Source organism: Morus notabilis, unplaced genomic scaffold (assembly GCF_000414095.1).
Source record: "Morus notabilis unplaced genomic scaffold, ASM41409v2 Scaffold178, whole genome shotgun sequence".
In the NCBI taxonomy this organism is placed as follows: domain Eukaryota; kingdom Viridiplantae; phylum Streptophyta; class Magnoliopsida; order Rosales; family Moraceae; genus Morus; species Morus notabilis.
Window position 1 is genome coordinate 50,639 of NW_010358891.1, and position 27,355 is coordinate 77,993.

Below are 27,355 nucleotides of genomic sequence, written 5' to 3' on the forward strand. Positions count from 1 at the left end.
ATGGGAAAGGTTCAAGAGCTGCAACTCCATGTAGTCGGTAAGTTTTGATTTTCACATGTGTGTGCACAATATGTTTTTCTTTCTTTCTTCCAAATGTGTAGAAAGAAAGGTGCTTATATACAAACTAAATCATAGATATTTGTATTACCGTATTAACCATGTCTCTTCTCAGTTCAAGAAGTCAAAAAAGCAAATTCACTCGAGTCTAAGGATATCATTCACAAATCAACAATTTCTCAACCTAAAAATTCCAAAGCGTGGCTACGAATATCCCTCTATGCGCTCTTAGTTCTATCTGGGCAGTCGACTGCTATACTCTAGGGCCGATTGTACTACAACAAAGGCGGAAAGGGCAAATGGCTGGCAACTTGATAAGAACTAGAGGCTGATGGTCTATAGTAGGAGGAATAAACGTCAGTGATTAGTGCTGACGTGGATTGGTTTGTTGAATAAACTTGTTGAGGAAGTTTCTTTGGTAATAGCCTATAAATAAGGAGCATTCGAGAGCTTAAGTAGTTTTTGAGTAATATTGAGTTAGGAAAGAGAGAAGGTGATCTCTCGATATCACCATTGTTAGAGCGATTATTAGTTTCTGAATTGAATCCATATCTTTCCGTTCTGTTTTCTGTCAATTTGTTGTGGATTCTGTCAAATTGGTATCAGAGAAGTTCGACTGGGAATGGTAGCTAGGCGAGCTGAGAAGAACATGGATGGAAGAATGGAATTTGTTGAGAAGGACGTCAGAGAACTTAAGTCAGCCGTCGGAGAACTTAGGTCAGACGTTGGAGAACTCAAAGGAGTCGTTGGACAGCTCTCGAAGTATGTCAGAGCAGTGAGAGAACACATGAAGGAGCTTACCGGTTGGATGAGATCGGGAGGCATAACGAATCCACCGACAAAGCAGGCTTAGGCGTCGGCTTCGAGCAGTGAGGAACGAGGCGGTGCTACGATGGCAGCGAACAACTCCAGTAATGGTCCAGCACCGAATGGTTAGGAGACGCGGTTCCGTCGAATGGAGATTCCTCTCTTCAACGGCGAAGATCCGCATGGCTGGTTATTTCAGCTCGAACGATATTTCCAGATCCAAGGCGTTGACGAGGCTGAACGGGTGGCAGTGGCAATTATCGGACTTGAGGGAAAAGCGTTGAATTGGTTCCAGTGGTTGGAATCCAGGTCCGGTAGCATTTCTTGGCCGGTTTTCAAGGAGTCCGTGATGCAGAAGTTCTGCTCCTCGCAAACTGGCAACCATTACGAGGCACTGATCGCTTTGCGGCAGGATTCGACGGTGGCTGAGTTTCGTGAGAAGTTCGAACTTCTTTCAGCTCCTTTGAGGGAGGCCGATGAGGAGTTCCTAATTGGAGCTTTCACGAACGGGTTAGCAGAGGAAGTCAAGACTGAAGTGCGTATGGTGAGGCCCACTTCTTTGGTTCAGTTAATGGACTTGGCCCAGAAAATTGAGGAAAAGAATTGGGCCCTTGAAAGGGCTCAAGTCTTGCGGACCACACGGTCCAAAACAAGTGGTGATTCGACTGGAAATTTTAGACAGGGGACTTCTTTTGGGCAGAGGAAATCAGTGGGTGGAGATAATTTTGTTAATAGTTCCAGCTGGGTTCCACCGAAACGTTGGAGAGAAATGGAGTTACTACGGAGTTGACACGTGCTGGTACAGCTCATTCTAGCATGTCGGTCAATAAGAATCAAGAAAGTTTTCCTTCTAGTTTTACAAGGAAAAACAACAACTTTAGGAGGAAACTCTCAGACGCGGAGATGCAGCGGCGGAGGGAGCATGGTTTGTGCTTTCGATGTGAAGAAAAGTGGCGGTTTGGCCACGTATGCAAGAATCCTCAATTGCAGCTTATCATCGCGGCAGTGGGCGAGGATGTTGGGGATGGTATTGACGCCGTAGTTGAGGAGGAGCCGCGGGAGTCAGCACCGGAGCAGGGGGAGGGGCCCATGGAACTTTCCATGAATTCCATAGTTGGGATTCCATCGGTGAACACAATGAAGGTGAGAGGTACGATTTTGGGTAGAGAGGTTGTAATTTTGATAGATTCGGGCACTTCTCATAATTTTATTTCCACGGGAATTGTTACGGAATTGAATATTCCGGTAGATGGGACACCTCATTTTGGAATTATGGTAGGGAATGGGTACCGGGTAGCCGGGCAAGGGGTTTGTCTGCAGGTGGAGGTCCGATTATAGGGCTTAGAAATAGTTCAAGATTTCTTTCCCATTGAACTTGGTAGTGTTGATGTAATTTTGGGAATTTGTTGGCTTGGTATGTTAGGGAAAGTGAGTGCGAATTGGAAGAACCTTACTATGCAGTTTGATTGACATGGAGAACGTATCTTACTCTAAGGGGATCCTTCATTATCCAAAACTTTGGTCTCTCTCAAAGCAATGATTAAAGCAATTCGAGATGGGGGATATGGATTCTTAGTTGAGTTTGGACAGGTGACGATGTTAGACCGGTTGGAAGAGAGGAGCTATTGATAGAATTTCAGTCGGTCTTTGACCCGCCAACACATCTTCCTCCATCTCGGTTTCATGCTCATGCGATTCCCCTTAAGGAAGGGGCGGATCCACCGAATTTAAGGCCATATCGTTTTCCTCATTCTCAAAAGAATGAGATTGAACGAATTGTGAAAGAAATGATGGCTGCGGGTATCATTAAGCACAACAATAGCCCGTTTTCTAGTCCGGTGTTGTTAGTCAAGAAGAAATCCGGTGAGTGGCGTTTTTGCGTAGATTACCGTGCGCTAAACAAAATCACAATTCCTAATCAGTTTTCGATTTCGGCCATAGATGAGTTGTTAGATGAACTAGGAGGTGCGGTCTTCTTTTCCAAGTTGGATTTCAAGTCAGGCTACCATCATATTCGGGTGCGTGCAGAGGACACCCTGAAGACAGCTTTTCGGACTCATGCCGGTCATTATGAGTTTCTGGTTATGCCATTCGGCTAAACCAACGCACCTGCCACTTTTCAATCCCTAATGAATGAGGTTTTCCACCCACACTTACGCCAATTCATTTTGGTCTTCTTTGATGATATCCTGGTGTACAGTAAGGATTGGAATTCTCATTTGTTCCACCTACAGAGTGTCTTTGCCCTGTTACAACAACATCAACTGGTGGCCAATAAGAAGAAGTGTGTTTTTGGGCAGCATCGAGTGGAATATTTGGGCCATATCATTACTGAAACAGGGGTTCAAGCTGATCCGGAGAAAATCGCTACCATGGTGGACTGGCCCATTCCACAGACTCTTCGGGATTTACGGGGGTTTTTGGGGCTCACAGGCTATTACCAGCGTTTTGTGAAGAGTTATGGGAAGGTGGCCGAGCCTTTAACACGCCTTATTAGAAAAGATGCGTTTGTGTGAACATCTGAAACACAGGGAGCCTTTGAGGACCTAAAGCACCGAATGGTCACCATCCCTGTGCTCGTTTTGCCAGATTTCACCAAAACCTTTGCATCGAGACTAATGCTTCGGGGCGTGGTTTAGGGGCTGTGTTGATGCAGGAGAACAGGCCTATTGCTTATATTAGCCAATAACTTTCCGATCGGGGTCGTTCCAAATCGGTTATGAACGTGAACTAATGGTTGTTGTTTTGGCAACAAAAAAATGGCTTCATTATCTTCTAGGTAGACATTTTATTGTACGCACGGATCAACGAAGTCTGCTGTTCCTTCTTGATCAGCAAGTCATGAATGAGGCTTAACAACAATGAATTTGCAAGCTCATTGGGCTGGACTTCAAAATTCAGTATAAACCTGGGCGTGACAATAGGGTCGCGGATGCCTTGTCCCGCAAACATGAGGATCCCCAATTGCAGGTGTTTTCGGTTGTGCATACGCGAGAATTGGAGGCGATTGAAGAGGAGGTGCAGAAAGATGTTAAACTGCACCTGATTGTTCAGGGCCTATTGTTGGATCCTCACTTCAAGGCAGATTATCAACTTAAGGGTGGTCACCTTTACTACAAAGACCGGTTAGTGTTGCCTCAGAATTCTCCATTAATTGCAAAGTTTTTTCGAGAATTCCATTCTTCGGCGATGGGGGGCCATTCGGGGTTTTTCAGGACTTATAAGCGTTTGGCGGCAGTTTTATTCTGGGATGGCATGAAACGTGATATCCAGCGCTTTGTAGATGAATGCGACATATGCCAGCAAGTGAAGTATGATACTCTAAAACCAGCCGGCCTATTCCAGAGCAAGTGTGGGACGATGCTTCCTTAGACTTCATCGGAGGCTTGCCTAAAGCTTTGGGACGTCATACTATTATGGTGGTGGTGGATCGCCTCACCAAGTATGTGCATTTTTTTTCACTATCCCATCCTTTTACAGCCCGGGAGGTTGCAGACATCTTTGTGCGGGAAGTTGTTTGTTTGCATGGTTTTCCTCGTTCCCTTGTTTCGGACATGGATCGTGTGTTTATCAGTAACTTTTGGAAGGAGCTGTTTCGGTTGTCCGGTACTGAGCTTCGCATGAGTTCCGCTTACCATCCACAAACGGATGGCCAGACAGAGGTGGTTAACCAGAGTTTGGAGGATTATTTGCGGTGTTTTTGTGGTTCCAAACCTCGTCAGTGGCCAAATTGGTTAGGCTGGGCTGAGTTTTGGTTTAATACTTCCTTCCATAGCTCCACGGGAATGACACCTTTCCGCGCTTTGTAAGGCCGTGAGGCCCCTATTCTACTTCGTTGGGAGGAAGGTAGTTCAGTGATGGATGCCGTTAACCAACAATTGCGAGCTCGAGATGATATTTTTCGAGAGCTGAAGGATAGGTTGACAGTTGCTCAGAATCGTATGAAGTTGTATGTGGACAAGAAGCGCCGGGATGTCCAATTTCAGGTCGGGGATTGGGTTTACTTAAAGCTCCAACCTTACCGGTTGCAGTCATTGGCTTGCCGGCGCAATGAGAAGTTAAGCCCTTGTTTTTATGGCCCCTTTCCGGTTGTGGAGCGTGTTGGGGCAGTTGCGTATCGTCTTCAGCTTCCTTCTTTTGCCCGTATTCATGATGTCTTCCATGTGTCTCAATTGCGGAAGGTATTACAGCCGTCCACGCCAGTGCAACAGTTGCCGGTGCCTTTGACAGATGACTTGGAGTTGGCCGTGGAACCTGTTGCATTGCTTCAGTCTCGGACACTTTTGGATGGTTCCCATGAGGTTTTGGTACAATGGAAGGACCTTCCTGAATGTGATAGCACTTGGGAGTCGTGGGACTTGTTCTCCAGCCAATTTCCTCACTTAATGGTGTGGGTGGGTGGGGGTAATGATAAGAACTAGAGCCTGATGGTTTATAGTAGGAGGAAAAAATGTCAGTGATTAGTGCTGACGTGGATTGGTTTGTTGAATAAACTTGTTGAGGAAGTTTCTTTGGTAATGGCCTATAAATAAAGAGCGTTCGAGAGCTTAAGTAGTTTTTGAGTAGTATTGAGTTAGGAAGGAGAGAATGTGATCTCTCGAATATCACCATTGTTAGAGCGATTATTAGTTTCTGAATTGAATTCATATCTTTCCATTCTATAATCTGTCAATTTGTTATGGATTCTATCACAACTCTAGCACAACTTATAGGATTCCCAGTTCTCATTCCTTACTACAGCATCTTAGCCTCAAAGAAGACAGCTACAACCACAATCGAGAAAAACCGACCATCTTCCGTAGTTCTTGCATCTATCTATATCTCTTTTGGCTAGTTACTAGTAGTGGACAACGTTTTGTATTCCATCGGGCTCTTTCACCTTCCGGTATCTATGTTCTCCCTCATCTGTGTATCTCAATTGGCCTTTACCGTTTTCTTCTCCTTCCTCCTTAATTCACAAAGATTTACTCCTTGTATAATCTGTGAGAAATAGAAAGTTCTGACTTGTATTTCATTCACGTCAAAACAGTTTACACACAGGTACATATATACACAGCTAAAATGATAAAAAGAGGTAACTAAATCCCTACAAAATAGTAAATTTTCTAACCGATATATACAGCTCACCAAACTACCAAAAAATCAGGGATTACACAAGATTTTCTACAATAAGAAAATTATTCCTAATAAACCACATTATTCGATACTCCCCCTCAAACTGGTGAATGGATATCCTCCATTCCAAGCTTGTTAACAATGTCGTGAAACACATTACTTGGCAGTCCTTTTGTGAGTACGTCTGTTAATTAATCCTTCGTTGAAACAAATGGAGTACAAATTAGGCCACTGTCGAGTTTCTCTTTGATGAAATGTCTATCTACTTCAACGTGCTTTGTTCGATCATGTTGCACGGGATTATGTGCAATACTGATTGTTGATTTATTGTCACAGTACAGTCTCATTGGACCTTCCCATTTTACCTTCAAATCATCAAGAACTATCTTTAACCAAAGTATTTCACATATTCCCAGTGCCATTGATTTGAACTCGGACTCTGCACTTGATCTTGCCACCACGTTCTGCTTTTTACTCCTCCATGTCACTAGGTTACCCCCTAAGAAAGTACAATAGCCTGAGGTTGACCTCCTATCAACTAATGAGCCAGCATAATCTGTATCAGTGTAAACTTCTAAAGCCATGCTTTCTCCCTTCTTGAATAAGATCCCTTTTCCAGGATTACCCTTCAAGTATTGTAAAATCCGGTGTACTGCCTTAAGATGCATTTCTTTAGGATTGTGCATAAATTGGCTGACAACACTCACAGCAAATGCAATGTCTAGTCTCGTATGTGCTAAATAAATCAACCTCCCAACAAGTCTCTGATAAGAAACTTTATCTACAACAGAATCCTCTGGAGCATCACATAGTCTGTGATTGAACTCGATGGGCATATCAACCGGCTTACAACCCAACATCCCGGTTTCCTTCAACAAGTCGAGTACGTACTTTTGCTGTGAAATAAAGATTCCTTGCCTTGAATGTGCCACTTCAATACCTAGAAAGTATTTTAACTTCCCAAGTTCTTTGATGTCAAATTCTTTCAGCAAACACCTTTTTAAATTGTGCATCTCCTCTGAATTATTACCCGTTACTATAATATCATCCACATACACTAGTAACGCTTTACTCCCCCTGACTTTGAGTGCCTCACAAACAAAGTATGATCTCCTTAACTCTGCTTATACCCCAAGGTAGTCATTACTTTGGCAAATCTTCCAAACCAGGCTCTTGGTGATTGCTTAAGTCCATAGAGAGCCTTTTTAAACTTACACACCATTCCCTTTTTAGACTCAAAACCAGGAGGAACTTCCATATAAATTTCCTCTTCTAGATCACCATGAAGAAACGCATTTTTCACATCAAATTGTTGCAAGTTCCACCCAAAATTTGCAGCCAAAGACAACAGGACCCGAACCGTATTCATCTTAGCAACCGGAGCAAATGTCTCAAGATAATCAATGCCATAGGTTTGAGTATACCCTTTGGCCACCAACCTTGCCTTATATCTCTCTATAGAACCATCGGACTTATACTTCACGGTGAAAACCCATCTACATCCAACTAACTTATTTCCCCTCAGCAATTCAACCAACTCCCATGTTTTATTTTTTTTTTTAGAGCTTCCATCTCCACTTTCATGGCATCTTCCCACTTCTTGTCTCCTAATGCCTTGGATAGATTTCTCGGGATGGGAATCATATGAAGACTACTAAGAAAGGCTCTATGACTTTGGGATAGATTTTGGTAGGTCATGAACAAGTATAGTGGGTGTTTTGTGCATGTCCTGGTTCCTTTCCTAAGAGCGATTGGTAGGTCATTATCACTTAGTTGCACAGGTTCATCAACGGGTTGAGCAAGGACATCTGCTGGTACTATGTTTTCGGTAGTCTTAGAAACTTTTTTTGGTGATGTTTGAACAGCAACTCGAACAGGAGATTGTATTTGCTTGGGTTGAGGGATAGGTATTTTCTTCCTGGAATAAACCTGCAGTGGTCGAATATTGTCTTTTTTTCCTTTATCCTTCATCATTCCACATGACTTGGGTGACTCAACAAGTGGTGCTGACTCAAAAGAAGACACTGAAATTGACTCAGAAGGAGATTGAACAGTTTCGACAACTGAAATGGGTTGACTAGGAAAATCAAGGAGGAATGAGTCTTGTGCTCTATCTTCATTCAAGGTCTCCCCCTGAAGATAGGAATGTTGGAAAAAGGACTCAGTTTTAACGAAAGTAACATCTGCTGAAATGAAAATTTTCTTAGTAGGTGGATGGAAACATTTGTACCCCTTTTGTGTGGAAGAATACCCAACAAAAACACACCAAAGAGCACGTGGATCAAGCTTTCCCCTGTTTTGAGAATGAACATGAACAAAGGCTACACTTCCAAAGATTCTAAGAGTAAGATTGTTTGATGAACTGAAATTTGGGAAAAAACTTGTGAGAATATCAATCGGTTTCTTGAAATTAAGGACTCTTGTTGGAAGTCTATTAATGAGATGTGCAGCGGTTAAGACAGCTTCTCCCCAATATTGTTTAGGGACATTTTTGTGAAACAATAGTGCTCTTGTGACATCCAGAAGATGGCCATTTTTTCGTTCAGCCACCCCATTTTGTTAAGGTGTGTTGACACAAGAGGACTCATGAATAATCCCTTTTTTCTGAAAAAATGGAGAGAGAATTTGATTAAAATAGTCTTTGGCATTATCCGACCGGAATCGTTTAATTCTCACATCAAACTAAGTTTGGATCATGTTGTAAAAGTTGGGAAAAACAATACTGACATCTGATTTATTTTTTAAGAGATAAATCCAATCATCAACAAAGGACACAAACCACTTAGCACCAAAAATATTTGGGGCCTTAGAGGGACCCCAAATGTCACTATGAATGAGAGAAAAAGGAACAAGGGTTATTGTATTGCTTATTGAAAAGAAAGCACGTTTGTGCTTTGCAAGTTCACAATCATTACAATGAAAAGACTCAACAACTGACCTTTTAAATAATGAAGGAAACATCAATTTAAGGACATAAAATGATGGGTGTCCTAAACGACGATGATAAAGCCAAACTTTATCTTTATTGGACATAACAGACTCGGAAAGGAATGATGTAGGCAGGGAATTCTCAACTTTAGTTCTTTCACTTTGATCTTCCAAATAGTAAAGACCATCTCTCTCACTAGCACGTCCAATCGTCATCTTCGTGCCCTGTTCTTGAAACACACAATGTGAAGGGAAAAAGGTTACTTGGCAACTGGAATCTTTAGTGAGTTTTTGAATGGAGATAAGGTTTGCAAATAGGTTGGGAACATGAAGGACATTTTTCAGAGTAAGGGAGCCACTTAAGTAAATGTCCCCTTGGCCTGCTACAGTGGTTATTGATCCATCGGCTATTGTTATCTTCCTATGGCTAGACAAAGGAGTATAGTAAGTAAAATGCTTGGAAGAACATGTCATGTGATCGGTGGCTCCAAAATCAATTATCCACATCATTGGAGAAAGTTTTCCGAGACATTAGCAACACAAGAGGAAGAAGAGATACCTGAGAATGCCAATGAACATGTACCTGCCGAGGATGGCTTCTCAAGAGACCCCAAAAAATTCTTCAGTTTCTCGATCTCGTCTTTGTTGAATTCGGAGAGTGAGCTTTGTGAGCTTCCTTCATTGCTTGAGTAAGTGCTGGCCATGTGTGCTTGTCCTCTATCACTCGTATCTCGATTATTCATTTGGGGACTGCCAATGAGTTTCCGGCACTTCTCTTTTGTGTGGCGATGCTTCTTGCAGTAAGTGCAAAAAAGAGAGTCTTTGTTGAAAGGCTTGGACGGATCTGCCTGTTTGTTAGCACCTTCAGGAGATTGTAAACGACCATATTCCTTCAGACTTGCTGCTTTTGTCACAAGGGCTGAGCTATCGCCCACTTGAGTCTCAAGCATGACACTTCTTCGTCCCTCTTCAGCCCGAATGATCGATATTGTCTCATTCAAAGAGGGCAGGTCCTCCTTCCCCAAAATTTGCACTCTTATAGCATCAAACTCAGCATTACGACCGGCTAAAAAATCGTAGATACGATCCTTTTCCATGAATTGTTTCAAAATTGCAGCATCCTCACTGCAACGCATTTTAATGCATTGATGATGATCCATTTCCTGCCATAAACCTTGCAAGAAATTAGAGTATTCAGTGACATTTCGATTCCCTTGTTTGGTTGGTGAAATTTTCGTCTTAACCTCGTAGATCCGAGCAGCGTCATTCACTTTGGAATACGTCTGTTTAATAGCATCCCAAACCTCCTTAGCAGAACCAAGAAACATACATGTATCACTTATCTCTGGAAGCATCGAATTCCACAACCACGACATCACCATGGAATCTTGTTCATCCCACGCCTCAAATTTAGGATCATCTTTCAAAGGTCCTGTGCTCAACAAATGGCTCAATTTCCCTCTACCCTTTAAGAATGTGCGGACAAGTTGTGACCACTTCAAATAGTTCTTCCCATTCAATCGATATTCTGCCTGAATATTTTGCAGATCTCCGATCGAAGCAGCGGAAATATTCTCGGCAGTAGTGATCTCAGTTGCAGGAACCTCCAAGGCAGGGCTGGTTTCGGTGGATTGAGACATGATTTCTTAAAAGGATTGAGAAGAAAGACAGGGTAAAAAGAACAAGAGGAATCAAATGAACATGTAGAATAATGAAAGAATTTCTATTATGAATAAATTAATAATTACAAGCTATTCTACCCTTTATTTATAGACACTTTCTATTACACAAAATCAGTAAAGTATCCAAACAGATCAGCCCCTTTAGGATCCGGTAATCTCCCCTGATTTCCTATACTAGAAAAACTCCTAAAATTCCTCCTATGATATCTCATCCGAGATTTCCTACACTCTCCCTCAAGCTGGTGAATATAGGTCCACCATTCCCAGCTTGCTAATGTTCTCATGGAACATATTATTACATAATCCTTTTGTCATCACATCTGCTAACTGATGCCCCGTAGGAACATATGGTGTACAAATCAGACCACTATCTAACTTCTCTTTAATGAAATGTCTGTCTATCTCAATGTGCTTTGTCCGGTCATGCTGTACAGGGTTGTGAGCAATGCTTATAGCTGACTTGTTATCACAATATAGTCTCATAGGTCTGCTCCATTGAATCTTCAGGTCTTCTAGAATAATCTTAACCCACATTAATTCACATACTCCTGCTGCCATAGCTCTAAACTCAGCTTCGGCACTTGACCTTGCTACCACGCTTTGTTTCTTGCTTCTCCAGGAAATTAAGTTCCCTCCAAGGAACGTGCAATAGCCCATAGTTGATCGTCTATCAACTGGTGATCCTGCAAAGTCAGCATCTGTGTATACTGTCAAGTCAATATTCGACGCTTTCTTGAATAGGACTCCTTTCCCAGGATGCGCTTTTAAGTAATGAAGGACTCGATAGACTGCATGTAGATGAACTTCTCTAGGATCAAGCATAAACTGACTAATGACACTAACCGAATAGGCTATATCTAGCCGAGTATGAGCAAGGTAAATGAGTTTGCCAACAAACCTCTGATACACTTCTCTATCCACTGCCTTATCTCCAAGAGCTTCTCCCACTCTGTGGTTCTGTTCAATAGGAGTTCCAACCGGTTTGCTAGCCATCAATCCGGTCTCCTTGAGTAAATCTGTGACATACTTTTGTTGGGAGATAAACATTCCCTGTCTAGACCGAGCTACCTCAATTCCCAGAAAGTATTTTAGTCTCCCTAGATCTTTTATTTCGAATTCCTTGGCTAGAACCTCCTTCAAGACTCTCCTTTCTACCTCATCATTCCCTGTCACTATAATGTCATCCACATATAATATTAATATCGTGACTCCCCCTGAGGCCGAATGCTTGATGAAGAGTGTATGATCACCTTGACTTTGTTTGTAATTATTGGCTATCATCACCTTGGCAAACTGTCCAAACCATGCCCGAGGTGATTGTTTTAACCCATATAATGCCCTTTTTAGCCGGCAAACTTTGTGATCATCAACTCCATTAAACCCTGGTGGGATACTCATATAAATCTCCTCTTCTATTTCCCCATGGAGGAAGGCATTCTTCACATCATACTGCTGTAATTCTCAATCAAAGTTGCCAGCCAAGGACAACAAGATTCTTACGGTGTTCATCTTTGCTACTGGTGCAAATGTTTCTTGGTAGTCCACCTCATACGTTTAAGTATATCCCTTTGCAACCAGCCTTGCCTTATAGCGTTCTAGAGATCCATCTGCCCTAAACTTCACTGCAAACACCCACTTACAGCCTACTGGCTTCTTACCCTTAGGTAAATCAACCAACTCCCAAATTTCATTCTTTTGTAGTGCATCCATTTCAGCTTCCATAGCAAGTCTCCATTCTTTCTTTGATAATGCCTCAGATAATGAGTTAGGAATAGGAATTGTGTTTAGGGTTGAAATGAAACTTTGGTGGCTTGGAGAGAATTTCTAAAAAGTCACAAAATTAGATAGGGGATATAGAGGCCTTTTTGTGCATTCTCGGGTTTATTTTCTCACAGCTATAGGCAGATTAAGATCAAGGTCACTGTTGGGAGAAGAATCTACTGGTGCTATATTTAAACTTGGTTCACAGATTGTTACCTCATTTCCAGGAGTCAGTTCAGTGGCTTGTTCCTGCCTTGAAGTCATAATAGGATCTATTTTCCATGTATATACCTAATCAAACCGGAAATGATGAAAGATTTTTCCTTCTGAATGGTTTTCTTGTGACTGTTTAGGTTGTGATTTTGGTGACTCGGAGGATGTTTCCAGTAGTGGTGACTCGGGTGTTTCCAGTAGTGGTGACTCGGGTGGGAGAAATTCCAGTGGTGGTAGACTTGACTCCTTATCTTCAAGTATAGGTAACTCCCCCTGAAGATAAGGAGTAGAGAAATATGGCTTATACTCAACAAACGTTACATCGGCTGATATATAGAGTTTCTTAGTGGGAGGATGGTAGCATTTATAACCTTTTTGAGTAGATGAGTACCCACAAAGATACACTTAATAGCTCTAGGATCGAGTTTCCCTCTGTTATTGCCATGAATATGAACAAATGAAGTGCACCCGAATACACGAGGAGTAAGGTTGAAGGACTTTCGAGTATCAGGATAGAATTGAGACAAAGTCTCCAGTGGACTCTTAAACCCCAAGACTCTGGAAGGAATTCTGTTTATAACATAGGCTGATGTGAGCACAGCCTCCCCCCACAAGGACTTGGGTACATTTTACTGGAATAATAGGGCTCTAGTACACTCGAGAAGATGTCAGTTCTTCCTCTCTACCACTCCATTTTGTTGTGGAGTGGTAATGCAAGATGATTCTAATTCCCTCCTTTTGAAAATATGGAGTCAAGGTTTGGTTGAAGTAATCCCGGGCATTATCGGAGCGAATATTTTTTATTTTTGTGCCAAACTGGTTTTGGATCATTGCATGAAAGGTGGGAAAAATATGGCTCACATCAGATTTTTTTTTGAGTAAATATATCCAAGAGACCCTCGTACAATCATCAATGAAACTCACAAACCACCTATACCCGGAGACACTTGGAATGGTGGATGGTCCCCAAATGTCACTATGTACCAAAAAGAAAAGAAATGAAGATTTATTATTACTGATAAAAAACGGTACACGAGTGTGTTTCGCATACTCACAAATATCACAATGAAGGATTGAACATCCAAACCCTTAAACAAGGCAGGAAACATTATTTTTAATGCGGAAAAAGACACATGACCTAGACGCCTATAATGTAACCAAATAATATCTTTATTGGAAGAAGAAAATAATAAGAGCATGACTAGTTTTTTCACTTTCGGTTGATTTGATACATTCAAGTAGTAGAGTCCATTATGCTCCCTAGCAAGTGCAATCCTCTTCCCCGACCCCAGGTCCTGAAATTCACAAGACGAAGCATTGAATATAACACAACCAGTTAGATCTCGGGTACGTTTTTGTATGGAAACCAAATTTGTTGAAAGTTGGGGAACATGGAGAACATTTTGAAGTAGTAATTCTGGGGTAATTTGAATATCTCTTACTCTTACCACTGTGGTTGCAGAACCATCAGCAACTATAATTTTTCGGTTGCTTGGACAGGGTGTATAGGTCTTAAATAGGTTAGAGGTATGAGTCATGTGGTTGGTGGCACCAGAATCAAGGATCCAAGCATTCCTAAACTCATTACCTAAAATATTTAATCCAAGAGAGATTAGAGTCTCACCTGAAAGTGTCAATGAACACATACCCTGGGTTGATACCTGCGGGCTGCATTTCTATCCCTGATCTTCCACTTTTCCTAACAAACCCTTGAGTTTTTCAATTTCCTCCATACTAAATCCTCCAAAGCTGCGGGTTGAATCCTGTGTGGACATATGAGCTTGGCTGTAGCTTGATGCTGATTGTCCTCCTCTCTGTCCCCATTCTCGGCTATTTGTGGAGGGTTTCCCATGCAATTTCCAGCATCACTCCTTGGTATGTCGTGGTTTCTTGCAGTACGTGCACCACATCTCATCACCATCCTTGTGAGCACTTGGTCGGTTAGGCTTGTCTACAGCAGTACCATCAAGCATCAGCCCTTGTGACTTGGAGCTTAGAAGGGCAGAATTTTCTGTTGAAGGTGGATCGAGCATGATGCCTCTGCGACTCTCCTCCGCACGGACCAGGGAGATTGTTTCAGTCAAGGATGATACTTCAGGCCTGCCTAAAGTTTGAATACGTATAAGATCAAACTCAGAATTTAAGCCAGCCAAAAAATCATATACCCGGTCTCGTTCTATGAATTTTTTGATGGCTATTGCACACTTGCTGCAGTTCAGATCAATTGTCCTATAGTAGTCCAGTTCTTGCTACTGATTTTGTAGTGCATTGGTGTACTCTGTCACAGTTTTCGACCCTTGTTTTGCACATGTTGTCTTTGTCTTGATATCATATATGAGAGCTGCATCATTGACCTTTGAATAGGTTTGGTAGAGAGCATCCCAGATTGACTTTGCTGTTGGCAAGAACATGCAAGTGTCACTAATTTCCGGGTTCATGGAATTCCATAGCCATGACATAATCATTGAATCTTCTTCATGCGTTTGCACCTGTGGCTCCTCTTTCTGGTCCCTGCTCCAGTAAATGGCCTAGCTTTCCTTTTCCTTTCAAAAAGGTTCGAACCAATTGAGACCACTTCAAATAATTTTTTCCATTTAATCTGTAGGCTGCCTGGATATTCTGAAGTTCTGTTGTGCTCCGTGCTGCCTGTTCATTCTCAACTATCGAAGGTGATTGAGCCGAAGAGGTGGTATCCGTCATGATTGGATATGATTGGAGGCTAAATCAGCGATTAAGGCTGATGAACTACCAGCAATTAGGCTGGGAGAGAAAGGAATGAACCAGCGATTAAGGCTGGGAGAGAAAGAAATAAACCAGTCGGAAACCAGCGTTTAAGGCTGCCCTAATTCTTTTTCCAGAAACCCTAGCCTTACGGCTCTGATACCGTGTAGAATAATGAAAGAATTTCTATTATGAATGAATTAATAATTACAAGCTATTCTACCCTTTATTTATAGACACTTTCTGTTACACAAAATCAGGAAAGTATCCAAACAGATCAGCCCCTTTAGGATCCGGTAATCTCCCCTGATTTCCTATACTAGAAAAACTCCTAAAAATCCTCCTATGATATCTCATCCGAGATTTCCTACAGAACAGAATGAAGGAATTCGGCCAGAGACGGAATGAAGAAGATCAGAATTTTTCCTTCAGGAAAGAGCCAAACATCTCTGATACCATGTGAGAAATAGAAAGTTCTTAATTGTATTTCATTCACGTCAAAACAGTTTACACACAAGTACATATATACACAGCTAGAATGATAAAAAGAGGTAACTAAATCCCTACAAAATAGGAAACTTTCTAACCGGTATATACAACTCACCAAACTACCAAAAAATCAGGGATTACACAAGATTTTCTACAATAAGAAAATTATTCCTAATAAACCACATTATTCGACATAATCAATGCTCTCTTCCTTCTCACCATTCCCTCCAGCCTGCTTGTGTTTAGCACCAACTTAGCAAATCCAAATTTGATCTCAAAAGAAAGGTACACAATTGGACTCGTGTGCACTGTTGGTTCAACAGCGGGGTATGGTTTGATGCTTTCACTAAGTCAATTTGCATTCGAAAAAGTTCTGAAAACGGACACATTCAAAGCCGTACTTGAAATGATTATCTATCAATCACTAGTTGCTACTTGCGTTGCAATGCTGGGACTTTTCTTGAGCGAAGAGTGGAAAGACTTGAAGAGAGAGATGGAGGGATTCGAACCTGGGATGGCATCGTATTTCATAACTTTGGGCAGCACAGTCATGGCTTGGCAGATTTTCACCATAGGCACAACAGGATTGATTTTTGAGGTGTCTTCCCTCTTCTCCAACGTCATTAGTGTTCTGGGTTTGCCTTTTGTTTCACTTCTAGCAGTGATCTTTTTCCATGATGCCATGGATGGATTGAAGGCTGCAGCAATTTTGTTGGCTCTCTGGGGCTTTGCCTCGTATCTCTATCAGCATTATCTGGATGATCCAAACTGCAATGCTGAAACAATCATATTGCTGAAAATCAATGTGTCGAAGAAATTTCACTGATTCCTCTGCTGAAAGAGGTCAGCGATTGAGCAATTAGTTAGGCAGCTCCCGAGTATTCTTTTTCACTGTTACAAGCCACACAAGAAACAACTTCTCAGAAAAGGATTATTGATCCTTAATCTTAGAAAAATTGAAATTGTTCCTGATTTTCTGTTTCCATGTCTCATTTCAAGATGGAAACTTCTGGAGAGGCCCTTTCTTCCCAACATTTTTTTCTCCCTTTAAGAGAAAACCAGGTCTTTTTCATGCCAATTCTAGTCATACTTATTCTTATTCTGTCTCCCATATGCTTTTAAAAAATAATAATGATAATAATAAGAAACAGGCTAAATGTATAAAGTTGAATATAAGGATTTGATTTCCAATTTGACTCCCCATTTGCATTTTAATATAACCGACTAATGCTCATAATGCTACAAGAACAAAAGGCAAAAACAAAGAGACAGAACATAGGCAAAGGAAATGTTAAAGCCATAAAGGCACAAAGTAAAACATCACACGTGTGACGCTGTACAATTTCGAATAGAACTTGCAACAGATATTTTTATTCTTCAAATAACGTATGTGGACCAAAATGTCGTCAAGCTCATTTAACTCTTAAGTTATAGTTACAGTTATGAGTGTCGCGGTAGTTGTATAGTTCACATCCCTTCTTCGTGAGTGTAATTTACCAGAAGTATAATTTATCACTGGTTGAAAAGTCACCATATGTATATATCTAGATTAGAAAACCACCTAGAACAACATGAGAAACTTTAGCACAGGCATTTGATAAAACTACATGAGACAGCCAACATAGTGAGCGCGAGGGTATTTTCTTTGCAACTGCGGCCATTGCACGAAGAACTGATCAGCAATGCGTAACTTGTAAAGAATCAAACCACTTAAAGAAAGCCTTTGCACTCTTGCTATACTTTCAACATAAAATATGGATGACCATTGAATCGCTATTATCTGCGCACAAGGTTAGATAAAGAATTCCAATATCAACTTAAGCCAAAATTTTAAATAACCTATTATGGAAATAACTGAAGAATGTCAAAACAAAAGGGTTAAATGGAGTATTCCTAAACCTTAAATACGAATGCAATTATGCATAGTGGAATACAAGTCCCAGGACCGTTGCAGAGAATCTAGGATTACCAAAAGGTTGATAAGGGAACGGTTAGAACTAATGATAGACAACAAAATAGAATGAGAAGAATAAACCCAAAAATTAAAATTAAAAAAAATAATAATACTAATAATAATAAACACAACAAAAACAAAAACCTTAATGAATGAAAGAAGAACTAGGAAAGAATAGTACCACTTCAGGTCTAACTCTAATCATTAGCCAGAGGCTATGAGCCATAGCAACTAAGGTAGTCCAAACAGAGGTTATGTATGACTGACCAACTTCTCTACTTCTATAGATCTGCATGAATTGCAGAGTCCCGACCAGCTTATGTCCAGTCTGCAATAAAAAACAGGCTCAGAAGAAACTTGTATGGATAAACCAGAAAAATCAAATGAAAAACAACAAGGTACTGTACATAGATGAGCATAAGCCATTGATAAAAAAGTGAACCAATGTTCATAGGTTATTTGTTATGATGCATCAGATAAGAACAGACTCTGAACACTGCTTTTCAAGCAAAATCAAATTAAGACAGCATTACGTAAGAGTAATGTATCTAACAAAAATCCTATTTCTATACCATGCCAAAATAATGTTGACAGTACAGACAACTGAAGAGTGAGAATTTCCTTCAGAAGATGGGCCATTAGGCAATTCCAAAACAGCCAATTAATTAACTCGCATATCAAATCTTTCCACAACCACAAGCATGTCATAGAATATAAAAACCATTTTCAGCCACATCAACCTCGCTAGCTAAGGAATTCTCAAATGAGCGAGCTTTCTCCAGACTCATATTGTCAGTAGCAGCAGCAATATAGTATCTGGGAGCGAACCTCTCCTTTTGCAGCACTGCCAAAAGGTTCAGCATCTCAGCCGTGTGACCCCCTAAAAGCATCAAACCAATCACCTTTTGAATTACCCAAAATCCATAAAAAGAGTTCACTGTTACCAGAAACAATTTTAAAAAACAACAGGCATAAATTCAGCTCACCTGAACCTAACACAATCAGGGTACGAAACAGTCTTGAATCTCCTTTTCCTCTGACCTTCAGAGGCTTCCCTGTTTGGCATAACACGTAAACAAGACGAACCAAAGCTACCACGACACCGACCATATACAGAGCAATTGCTACAACAGAAGACATGGCTTCAAAAGAATCGAATATTTAGCCAAATCTGCACCACCAAAAAAAAAAAAGAAAAAAAAAAAGAAGAGAGAAGGCAATTAGAGGAAAATCCCCATCCCCGGTTTCTCTTTGAGCTAGAACTCAGGAACTTGGCTTTGTTTCGAACCTGACATTTTTTATGGAAAAAAAAAAAAAACGAAATGAAGTGCAAAGAAGTAAAGGAAGAGGACAAAGATAAACTTTTGGTTGTCTTAAGGAACGCTAAGAAGAAAAAATTGATTCCTTATAATTTTTATGAGCACTTCTATTTGTCCTCCTGGGGTTTAAACCCATTCACATATGTCAATTTTTTTTTTTTCTTAAGGTCACGTGTCAAATTTTGATAGGTTAAAACATTTTCGTTTCAATTCTTTTTCAATAAAAAAAAAGGACCATAGACACATGTCAACTTGGAGTAGTTTTGAGTAACAATAGCATTTTCTCATTTTTATTCTTGTTATTGGATGTTCAAAAAAATTAAGAAATACAATATCAAACAAAACTATATTCACTTTAATTTTCTCCTTTTCTACACACCTCATTCTCTCTTCTAACTCTCCCTTCTACTTTAATTGGACTAAACTAGGTTGATTAACTTTGTGAAATTGTGTAGTGAATGACTTTTTTTTTAAATTATTTGTATCAGTACTAATAAAATGAAGCACGTGTGTGCTAGTTGCATTAGAAAAGTCTAATGTTGATATTTTTTAAATATATTTAGGTATATAATTGTATGTTCAAGCTAAATTACAAAGTCAGATGTAAAAAAAAAACAAAAAAACAAAACAAAACAAAAAAAAAACAAAACAAAACAAAACAAAAAAAACAAAAAAACAAACAAAAAAAAACAAACAAACAAACAAACTACCATATAAATTACATGATCAGTCATATATGAAATCAACCACATTGTGTGTAAAATAATTAACAAATGGCAGAATACATGTACAAAAACTAAAAGAGATATCAAACTTAACAACTAATGCATCAAAAATATATCAAAATTGGATAACTTGTACCAAGGTTATAACAAAATAGCAACAAACACTAACTGGCCGCTTAGCAGAGAACTCACCTGAGTCATATGAAGATGATTATGCAGTGAGGATATAAGCACAACAAATATAGTCGCATCACAAAATAGACGATGGAAAAAAGTAGTTGAAAATCCAAGGAAACACAGAAAGTGTTTATAGTATTTCAATTTAGTATAAGATTGAACCATGGAAATCTGATTGATTGACAAACTTTGGCTCAGAATTTCCAAGGCAGTAACCCATTCGTAATATTAAAAAACATAGCAAAACCCAACATTACGTATTATTTTTTCACTTGTGATTTCATAAAGGCAAGTTTATGCTCAATCAGGGAAGGTAAGCATAGATGAGAGACCAATAAAACATAAACAAAGGAAGCGAAAGGAAAAAAATAATGTCACCACACGAGAAATTCAAAGAGAACGACAAACAAAAGATTGGAAGAAAGATAGTTAATCAGATTAAACAAAATCGAAAGCACAAAAAAGGGGAAAAGGCGAGAAAACAATCTCAATACCCACATGAATTTGTACCATCAACCAAGGCAAGCAAAAAATAAAAAAATAAATAAAAAAAGAAGAAATCTTTGAACATCCACAAGCAGGAGAAGGGCTGGACCAAGAACAAAAGAAATCAAAACAAATTTTAATTTAGAAATAAAGAGCAAAAACAAAAACAAAAACAAAACAAAACAACACAAACTTACAATGCAAACGATCTATGATTTAAAACATGAGTGAGCTTTCCTGACTGCCTGAAGCAAGAAAACACTGTACTACCTACCCTTTTATAAATCTTCGGAGCAATTGATGAAGACCACCAACCTAATTCCTTTAAAATCAATTGACCCTTTCACTGCACCACAAGAAGGAGGGTCTTTCCCATGGAACTTGTGAGAAATTATCTTTAACGTTATCTTCTAGAAGCAAGCATTATCTCCTAATGATTATGACCGACTACGGCTAGGGATCATGTGATTATCTATTTCCTAGATTCTAGGTGATTGGCTACCAACAGAATTAGGGATAAGTTCTTTTCTCCAATGAGTTTATCTAACTCGTGTATACATATATAGCCCTTTAGCAGCTTGTGTAAATTATTGGAATTAATAAAATATTTTTTCTTCATTCTTTTCCACATGGTATTAGAGCCATAGGGCTTTTTTTTCTAGAAATAAATTCTTTTTTTTCCTCAGCCTTCATCGCAGTTCATTTTTTTTTTTCCCATTACAGTTTTTTCTTCCACAATTTTTTTCCTGAATTTGCCTTTTCTTTGCGGATTACCCTCTTTTCCGTTTCCTGTTTTGTGGATTACCCTCTTTCTTGTGATCCCACATCCAAATAAATTCATAGATGTCAGAAACAACCTCTTCAACTCCCTTGGTTCAAACAACCCAACAACGTGAGAAAGAATAGATTCAACGTTCTACGGCCGATTTCTAGAATATACAGACAGCCTATAGACTCAATGGCAGAAACTACTAGAAGTGGTCCCAATTGGTTCGGACTTTTCTAAAGGGAAAAGGAAAATTAAGTCACTTACTTGGGACTGGACCGAAGGAAGGAGATGCTGGATACGAAGCCTGGGATGAAGAGAATTCCATGATCATGTCTTGGTTGTGAAAATCCATGACACCCGAAATCAGCGACACATTCATGTTTCTGCCAACCGCAAAGGCGATTTGGGATGTTGCACATGGAACCTACTCTAAGGTCCGTGATGCGGCTTTGATTTACAAGATTAAGATCAAAACAGCGGTAGCCAAACGGGGAAGTAAAACTATAACAGAAAACGCTAATTTTCTACAAAACTAGTTGCAAGAACTGGATCATTACAGGGTAATTGACTTGAAGTGCAGTGACTGTACAGGGGCAGTGAAAAGATTCATAGAAGGAGATCGAGTTTATGACTTTCTTGCAGGTTTAAACTCGGAATTTGATCTTATACAACTCCAGATCCTAGGGAAGTTGGAAATCTCGTCCTTGGAAGAGGCAATAGCTTTAATCCGGGCTGAGGAAAGTCGAAGAGGAGTGATGCTTGAACCTGAAACAGTTGATGGATCTGCACTCGCAACCTCTAGTAACAAACAGCGAGGTCTCATCTTGGAACAACCACCAAAAGCTGAACCTGGAAAAACGGAGGATAAAAAGGGAGCAAATCGAGAAGATCTCTGGTGTACCTACTATAAAAAGCCACGACATACAAGAGAGCGCTGCTGGAAATTACATGGAAAACCTTCAACAACTAGCCGTGAATGGGGAAATAAAGGAGGACAGCAACAACGACAACAAGGCCAAGCATATAAGACCTCCCAAGTAAGTCAAGATCAAGCTCAAACTCAAGACCATAGCAGGTTGAATAATGAAGAGATAGAAAAATTGAGGAACTTGCTGAGAACCCTTGAGAAACCATCCTCCAACACTTGCTCTTTGGCACTCTCAGGCAAGCACTCATTCTCTTGTGGACTAAATGCTTCAGATAAATTGTTCGTGAATTCATGGATTTTAGACTCGGGAGCTACATTTCATATGACACATGCCTCAAACCAATTTAAAACTTATACCCCGTGTCCAAGTAATAGAAAAATTACGATTGCCGATGGAACCACAACCACAGTAGCCGGGGTAGGGGATGTCCATATCGCACCTAGTCTTATCCTCAAAAATGTTTTACATGTCCCAAAATTGTCCACCAACCTTGTGTCTATTCAAAAGCTTACAAAAGACTTACATTGCCATGTTACGTTTTACCCTTCTTACTGTGAGTTTCAGGATTCGGGGAAGAAGATTGGACGTGCTGAGAAAAAGGATGGAATTTTTCACATATGATCAAGAAGAGCCTAACATCCTCATTTTTTTCTTCCTCCAAAAGGGATCTCATTTGGTTGCACCACTACCGCCTTGGCCATCCTTCTTTTGCAATTTTAAAACTTATGTTTCCTTCTTTATTTAGGGGATTTCATTGTGACATTTGTGAGTATGCAAAACACACTCGTGTTTCCTTTCCTATTAGTAATAAAAGATGTTCTTCTCCTTTCTATCTAATCCACAATGATTCTGGGGCCCTTCCACTTCTCCAAATATCTCCGGTTCACGTTGATTTGTGTCCTTTATCGATGATTGTACTAGAGTTATCTGGATTTTTTTGCTCAAAAATAAATCCGATGTGAGTAACATCTTTCCCAATTTCCACTTGATGATTCAAAATCAGTTTGGTACTAAAATAAAGAGATTTAGGTCTGACAACGCAAAAGACTACTTTAATCAGATCATCCATGAGTCATCTTGCATAAAAACTCCACAACAAAACAGGGTTGCAGAAAGAAAAAATGGTCACCTCCTAAACACTACCCGGGCACTCTTGTTTCATCAAAACGTACCAAAACACCATTGGGGGGAAGCCGTTCTCACCGCTGCCCATATCATAAACCGAATTCCTTCAAGGGTTTTAGGGTCAAAAAGTCCAATGGAAGCTCTTTCTAAATTCTATCCTGACATCAATACAACCAACAACCTAACACCTAGAATTTTTGGGTGCACTTCATTTGTTCATGTCCACAGCAACAATCAGGGAAAATTGGATCCTAGAGCTGTCAATTGTGTCTTTGTAGGATACTCTTCCACACAAAAAGGGTACAAATGCTGTAGGTTTCAGGGCAGAAAAGAAAGTATTTCTCATTGATTATTTTCTGTACAAGGGTTACAATATTTATAGGAAAACCATCCCACGGAATAGGGAAAGTAAATCCCTTGATTGAGGGAGATCCTTATCTCAAGGAATCTCTTTAAAAATTGAATGAATAAACTACTTTCCTAATTTATCTCTATGCCCTTATTAACCGGATTGGTACATATGAGAAGGGGAACAAAACAGACATGAATTGAGTGAATAATCTTGCAATCGCTTTCGTTCCCCTTTTTCCAAGTAGCTAAGGTAGTCATGCAGTTATTATCGTTATTATGTATATGCCCTGCCCTGCCCAACCCACAGAGAGCTCTTTGCTTGTGGAAGCTCATTTTGGACTTTCATCAGGCAACTTCCGAACTCAACACCACCAAACGCAAATTAATAAACATATGAAGGGGAAAAAAAGGACAAATATCTAAATCGCAAGAACCATGGGAATATAGAAATGCACAAAACAAAGATCGATGAACAGGATCAAGGAACCAAAGCGAATTTTCATTGAGAAATTAAAAGAAGACGGTAAAAAACTCACAATATGAATAATCTCCTGAGTTGAAACCTCCACTGAGTGAGCAAAATTTCTGATTCACACCACTGTCTTAGCCTTTCGTCGATCTCAAGAATATAAAGGATTGTCTGAAGCGAGACAACCGACTTTAAATCCTTTTAGTTTATTTGATAGTTTTGCTTGCTCTTCACGTTTGCCAATCAGAGGATTCCCTTTGTGACAACGATTTCAAAGCGGTTCAAGCTCTCCATTTTTAAGTGCTTAAGACAAAGACCATAAGTGCAAAAGTACACCAAAAGCCAAACAAAAGTCCAACAAACAGTAAAGGAAGAATAGAAAAAGAAGGGCAAAACTGGGAAAAAAAATTCCATGACACCAGCCTGTTTTAAGAGGCAAAAATTATATAGTAGAAATATCAATATTTACTGAAGTTTAAAATAAAAATGAATATTATTTTTATACACTCATGTAATTTTCCATTTTTATTTATTGAACTTCAAATAAACTGCCTAAGGAAAAGATTAATTAAAATCAAGCAACGAAGTTGGCAACCGAATTGTTGGTTACCAGGTTTGCTGCAACAAATAAAATCACCACTTCTCTACTATACTTCAATTAAAAAAAGAAAAGGGGAGAGAGAGAGAGAGAGAGAGAGGGGCAAGTTATTGTTTATGCAAAGTTAATAGATAGGAAAGGAAGTCGTTCTGACCATCTGAACAATACAGAAAAACATCTTCATATGCTAAAGGAGTTACTAACCTCAGAAAATTAAGAGCAGTTCATTCAGCCATCTGTAATCTGTGATTCTGCGTTGAATAATTAATAAAAGTACAGTAACAAATTAACTAAGAATATACATTAAAAAAATAATTGTATAAAGATCGCGGCTAGAAATTGAGCGGGAATTCTAGAAGGGTTTGCTCTCGGGGAACATTCACTCTTGAACAAATAAATCACTGGTTTAATGATGTTTTATGGCTGTTCTGTCGCCAATAACATGGAAAAGAGGAAAAGTTCTAGTTGCAATCTGCTAGACTGGAACACGAGAACAGCACTTAGGTATTCGGCACGTATCCATGTTCACGGAGACGAACAGTTAATGAATTCAATTCAGCATAAATTAAGCTGGCATCAGGATGAACCCGATCAGCGGTAATAAAAGTATGCACACCATCCTTGAGCTCAATCCAACTACATCCTGGTGTCTTCTTAACGTTTTGTTGTCTCATTGAATCTCTAACTTCTGAAACTTCTTCATATCGACCAGCCACTCCGTAAATATTGGACATAAGAACATAACCACCACAAGCCCCTGGTTCAAGTTCAAACACCTGCTGTGCAGCAATCTCAGCAAGATCTGCATCACCATGGAGTCGACATGCTGCTAATAAAGCTCTCCACACAATAGGGTTGGCCTCAATAGGCATTGTTCTTACCAGTTCATAAGCCTCCTTGAGCTTGCCAGCTCGACCAAGCATGTCAATTACGCAAGTATAGTGCTCAATGGTTGGGGTTATGCCATAATTCGTCTTCATTTGGGTGAAAAAATCACGCCCTTGTCTTAGTAAACCTGCATGGTTGCATGCCGATAAAACCCCGACAAAAGTGACCTCATCAGGCTTAAGTTGTGTCTCACACATACGAGCAAACATATCCAATGCCTCTTTACCGTAGCCATGTATGCCATAACCCATGATCATGATGTTCCAAGATGCCACATCCTTATTTCTCATCTTATCAAAAATCATACAAGCATTTCTCATGCTCCCACACTTTGCATACATGTCCATTAGAGCATTGTTGACCAACACATATTCGCAATGACCATCCTTTCCCAAGAAGCTACGAATCATGAACCCATGAATCTCTTTACCATGCATCATTGCAACCAGATTAGAACAAGCCGGTAGAGCTGCAGTGATTGTGATCAAATCAGGCATAACTCCCGCACCTAACATCTTATCAAAAAGCCTCAAGGTTTCTTCATGATCGCCACATTGTTCGTGAACAGAAATAATTGAGTTCCATGAGAATATATCCTTATCATCCATCATCTCAAAAATTTTCAACGCGTATCCAGGGCACTTGCATTTTCCGTAGACGTCAATCAATGCATTCAAAACTGCAGTACCGGAATCATACCCCGTTTTAATGACAAACCCATGCACAACTCTCCCATTGTTGAAATCTTCCATCACCGCAAAAATAGACAAGACCCCGGTAACCGTAAAATTATTTGGTATAACCCCTTCTTCACTCATACTCCTGAAAACCTCCAAAGCCTTATCGAAGCTCCCAATCTGCGCATACCCATTAACCATCGCGTTCCACAACACAACATCTCTCTCGGGCAATTCCTCAAACATCTCTTGTGCGTCCTCAATCAAACTAAACTTCAGATAAGTATTAACCAAAGCACTACCAGCGAACACATCCAACTCCAGCCCAAGTTTAAACAGCACACCATGAATCTTCCTAACCTCCAAAACCTCCGTCAAATCACTACATGCTCTAATAACACAAGGGAAAGTAAATTTATCTGCCACAACACCCATCTCTCGCATTCGGTTGTAGAAGACCAACCCCTCTGCTGCTCGCCCATTTACAATGAACCCGGCAATCATCGCGTTGTAGGCAAACACATTGCGATCGTCGTCACAGGGGCAGTTGAAGACCCAAATGGCGTCGTCCATTTGGCCACACTTGGAGTACATGTTGATAAGGCTGGTGATCAAAGGAGGTGAGTTGAGGAGGAAACCACAAGTGATAACGAATGAGTGGATTTGTCGGCCTTTGATGAGGTCCTTGTTGTTGGCACATGCTTGTAGCAAACCGATGCATGTACCGAGGTTCTTCGCGGGCGGTGGATATCGGCGTTTAGATCGTGAAGAAGAAGAAAAGCTGGTCGATAGAGAAAGTTTTCCCTTAAGGACTTTGGAGAAGATTGTTCTATTCATTTAACTCGGGTAATCCGACACGGATCCGTTTTGTATGAAATATAATGTGAGAACCTATAATGGACTTGTAGGTTCGTTTCAGTTTTGAGAGTTCAAGAATTGGCGGGCATGTTTTGCGTCTGTCTATATAAGAAGCTCAAGCCTTGTTTAATTGACTCTCTGATTCTTAAGGAAAAACATTTAAAATAATTGAGATTAAAGTTAATTACCTGCTCCTCAAAAGGTTTTCCAAACATGTATATGTATCGACAGTCGAGCCAAATGTGAGTGACTCTAGC

At 40.1% G+C, this 27,355-nt stretch overlaps 1 protein-coding gene and 1 pseudogene across 8 annotated transcripts; one reads left to right on the forward strand and one right to left on the reverse strand.

Annotated features, from left to right (window-relative positions):
* Window positions 1-16,628, forward strand: LOC21387363 (annotated as a pseudogene).
* Window positions 16,001-27,355, reverse strand: LOC21387364 (pentatricopeptide repeat-containing protein At3g14730). 8 transcript variants are annotated; one of them, XM_024162612.1, is made up of 9 exons: window positions 27,287-27,355; window positions 24,880-24,918; window positions 24,145-24,332; window positions 18,714-18,898; window positions 18,468-18,607; window positions 17,909-18,055; window positions 17,673-17,732; window positions 17,335-17,553; window positions 16,001-16,664 (listed from the first exon to the last, which is right to left on the reverse strand). In XM_024162612.1, the coding sequence occupies exons 4-8, from the start codon at window positions 18,865-18,867 to the stop codon at window positions 17,377-17,379; spliced, it is 678 nt and encodes a 225-aa protein (XP_024018380.1). In that variant the 5' UTR covers window positions 18,868-18,898; window positions 24,145-24,332; window positions 24,880-24,918; window positions 27,287-27,355; the 3' UTR covers window positions 16,001-16,664; window positions 17,335-17,376. The 8 variants fall into 8 exon arrangements, with proteins under 8 accessions (XP_024018380.1, XP_024018381.1, XP_024018378.1 ...); XM_024162613.1 differs by having other exon boundaries at window positions 24,145-24,380; XM_024162610.1 differs by having other exon boundaries at window positions 24,880-24,926.

Bases quoted from the DNA above. Each gene is read 5' to 3' on its own strand.
- LOC21387364 (XM_024162607.1), bottom strand. From the start codon at position 27,077: ATGAATAGAACAATCTTCTCCAAAGTCCTTAAGGGAAAACTTTCTCTA.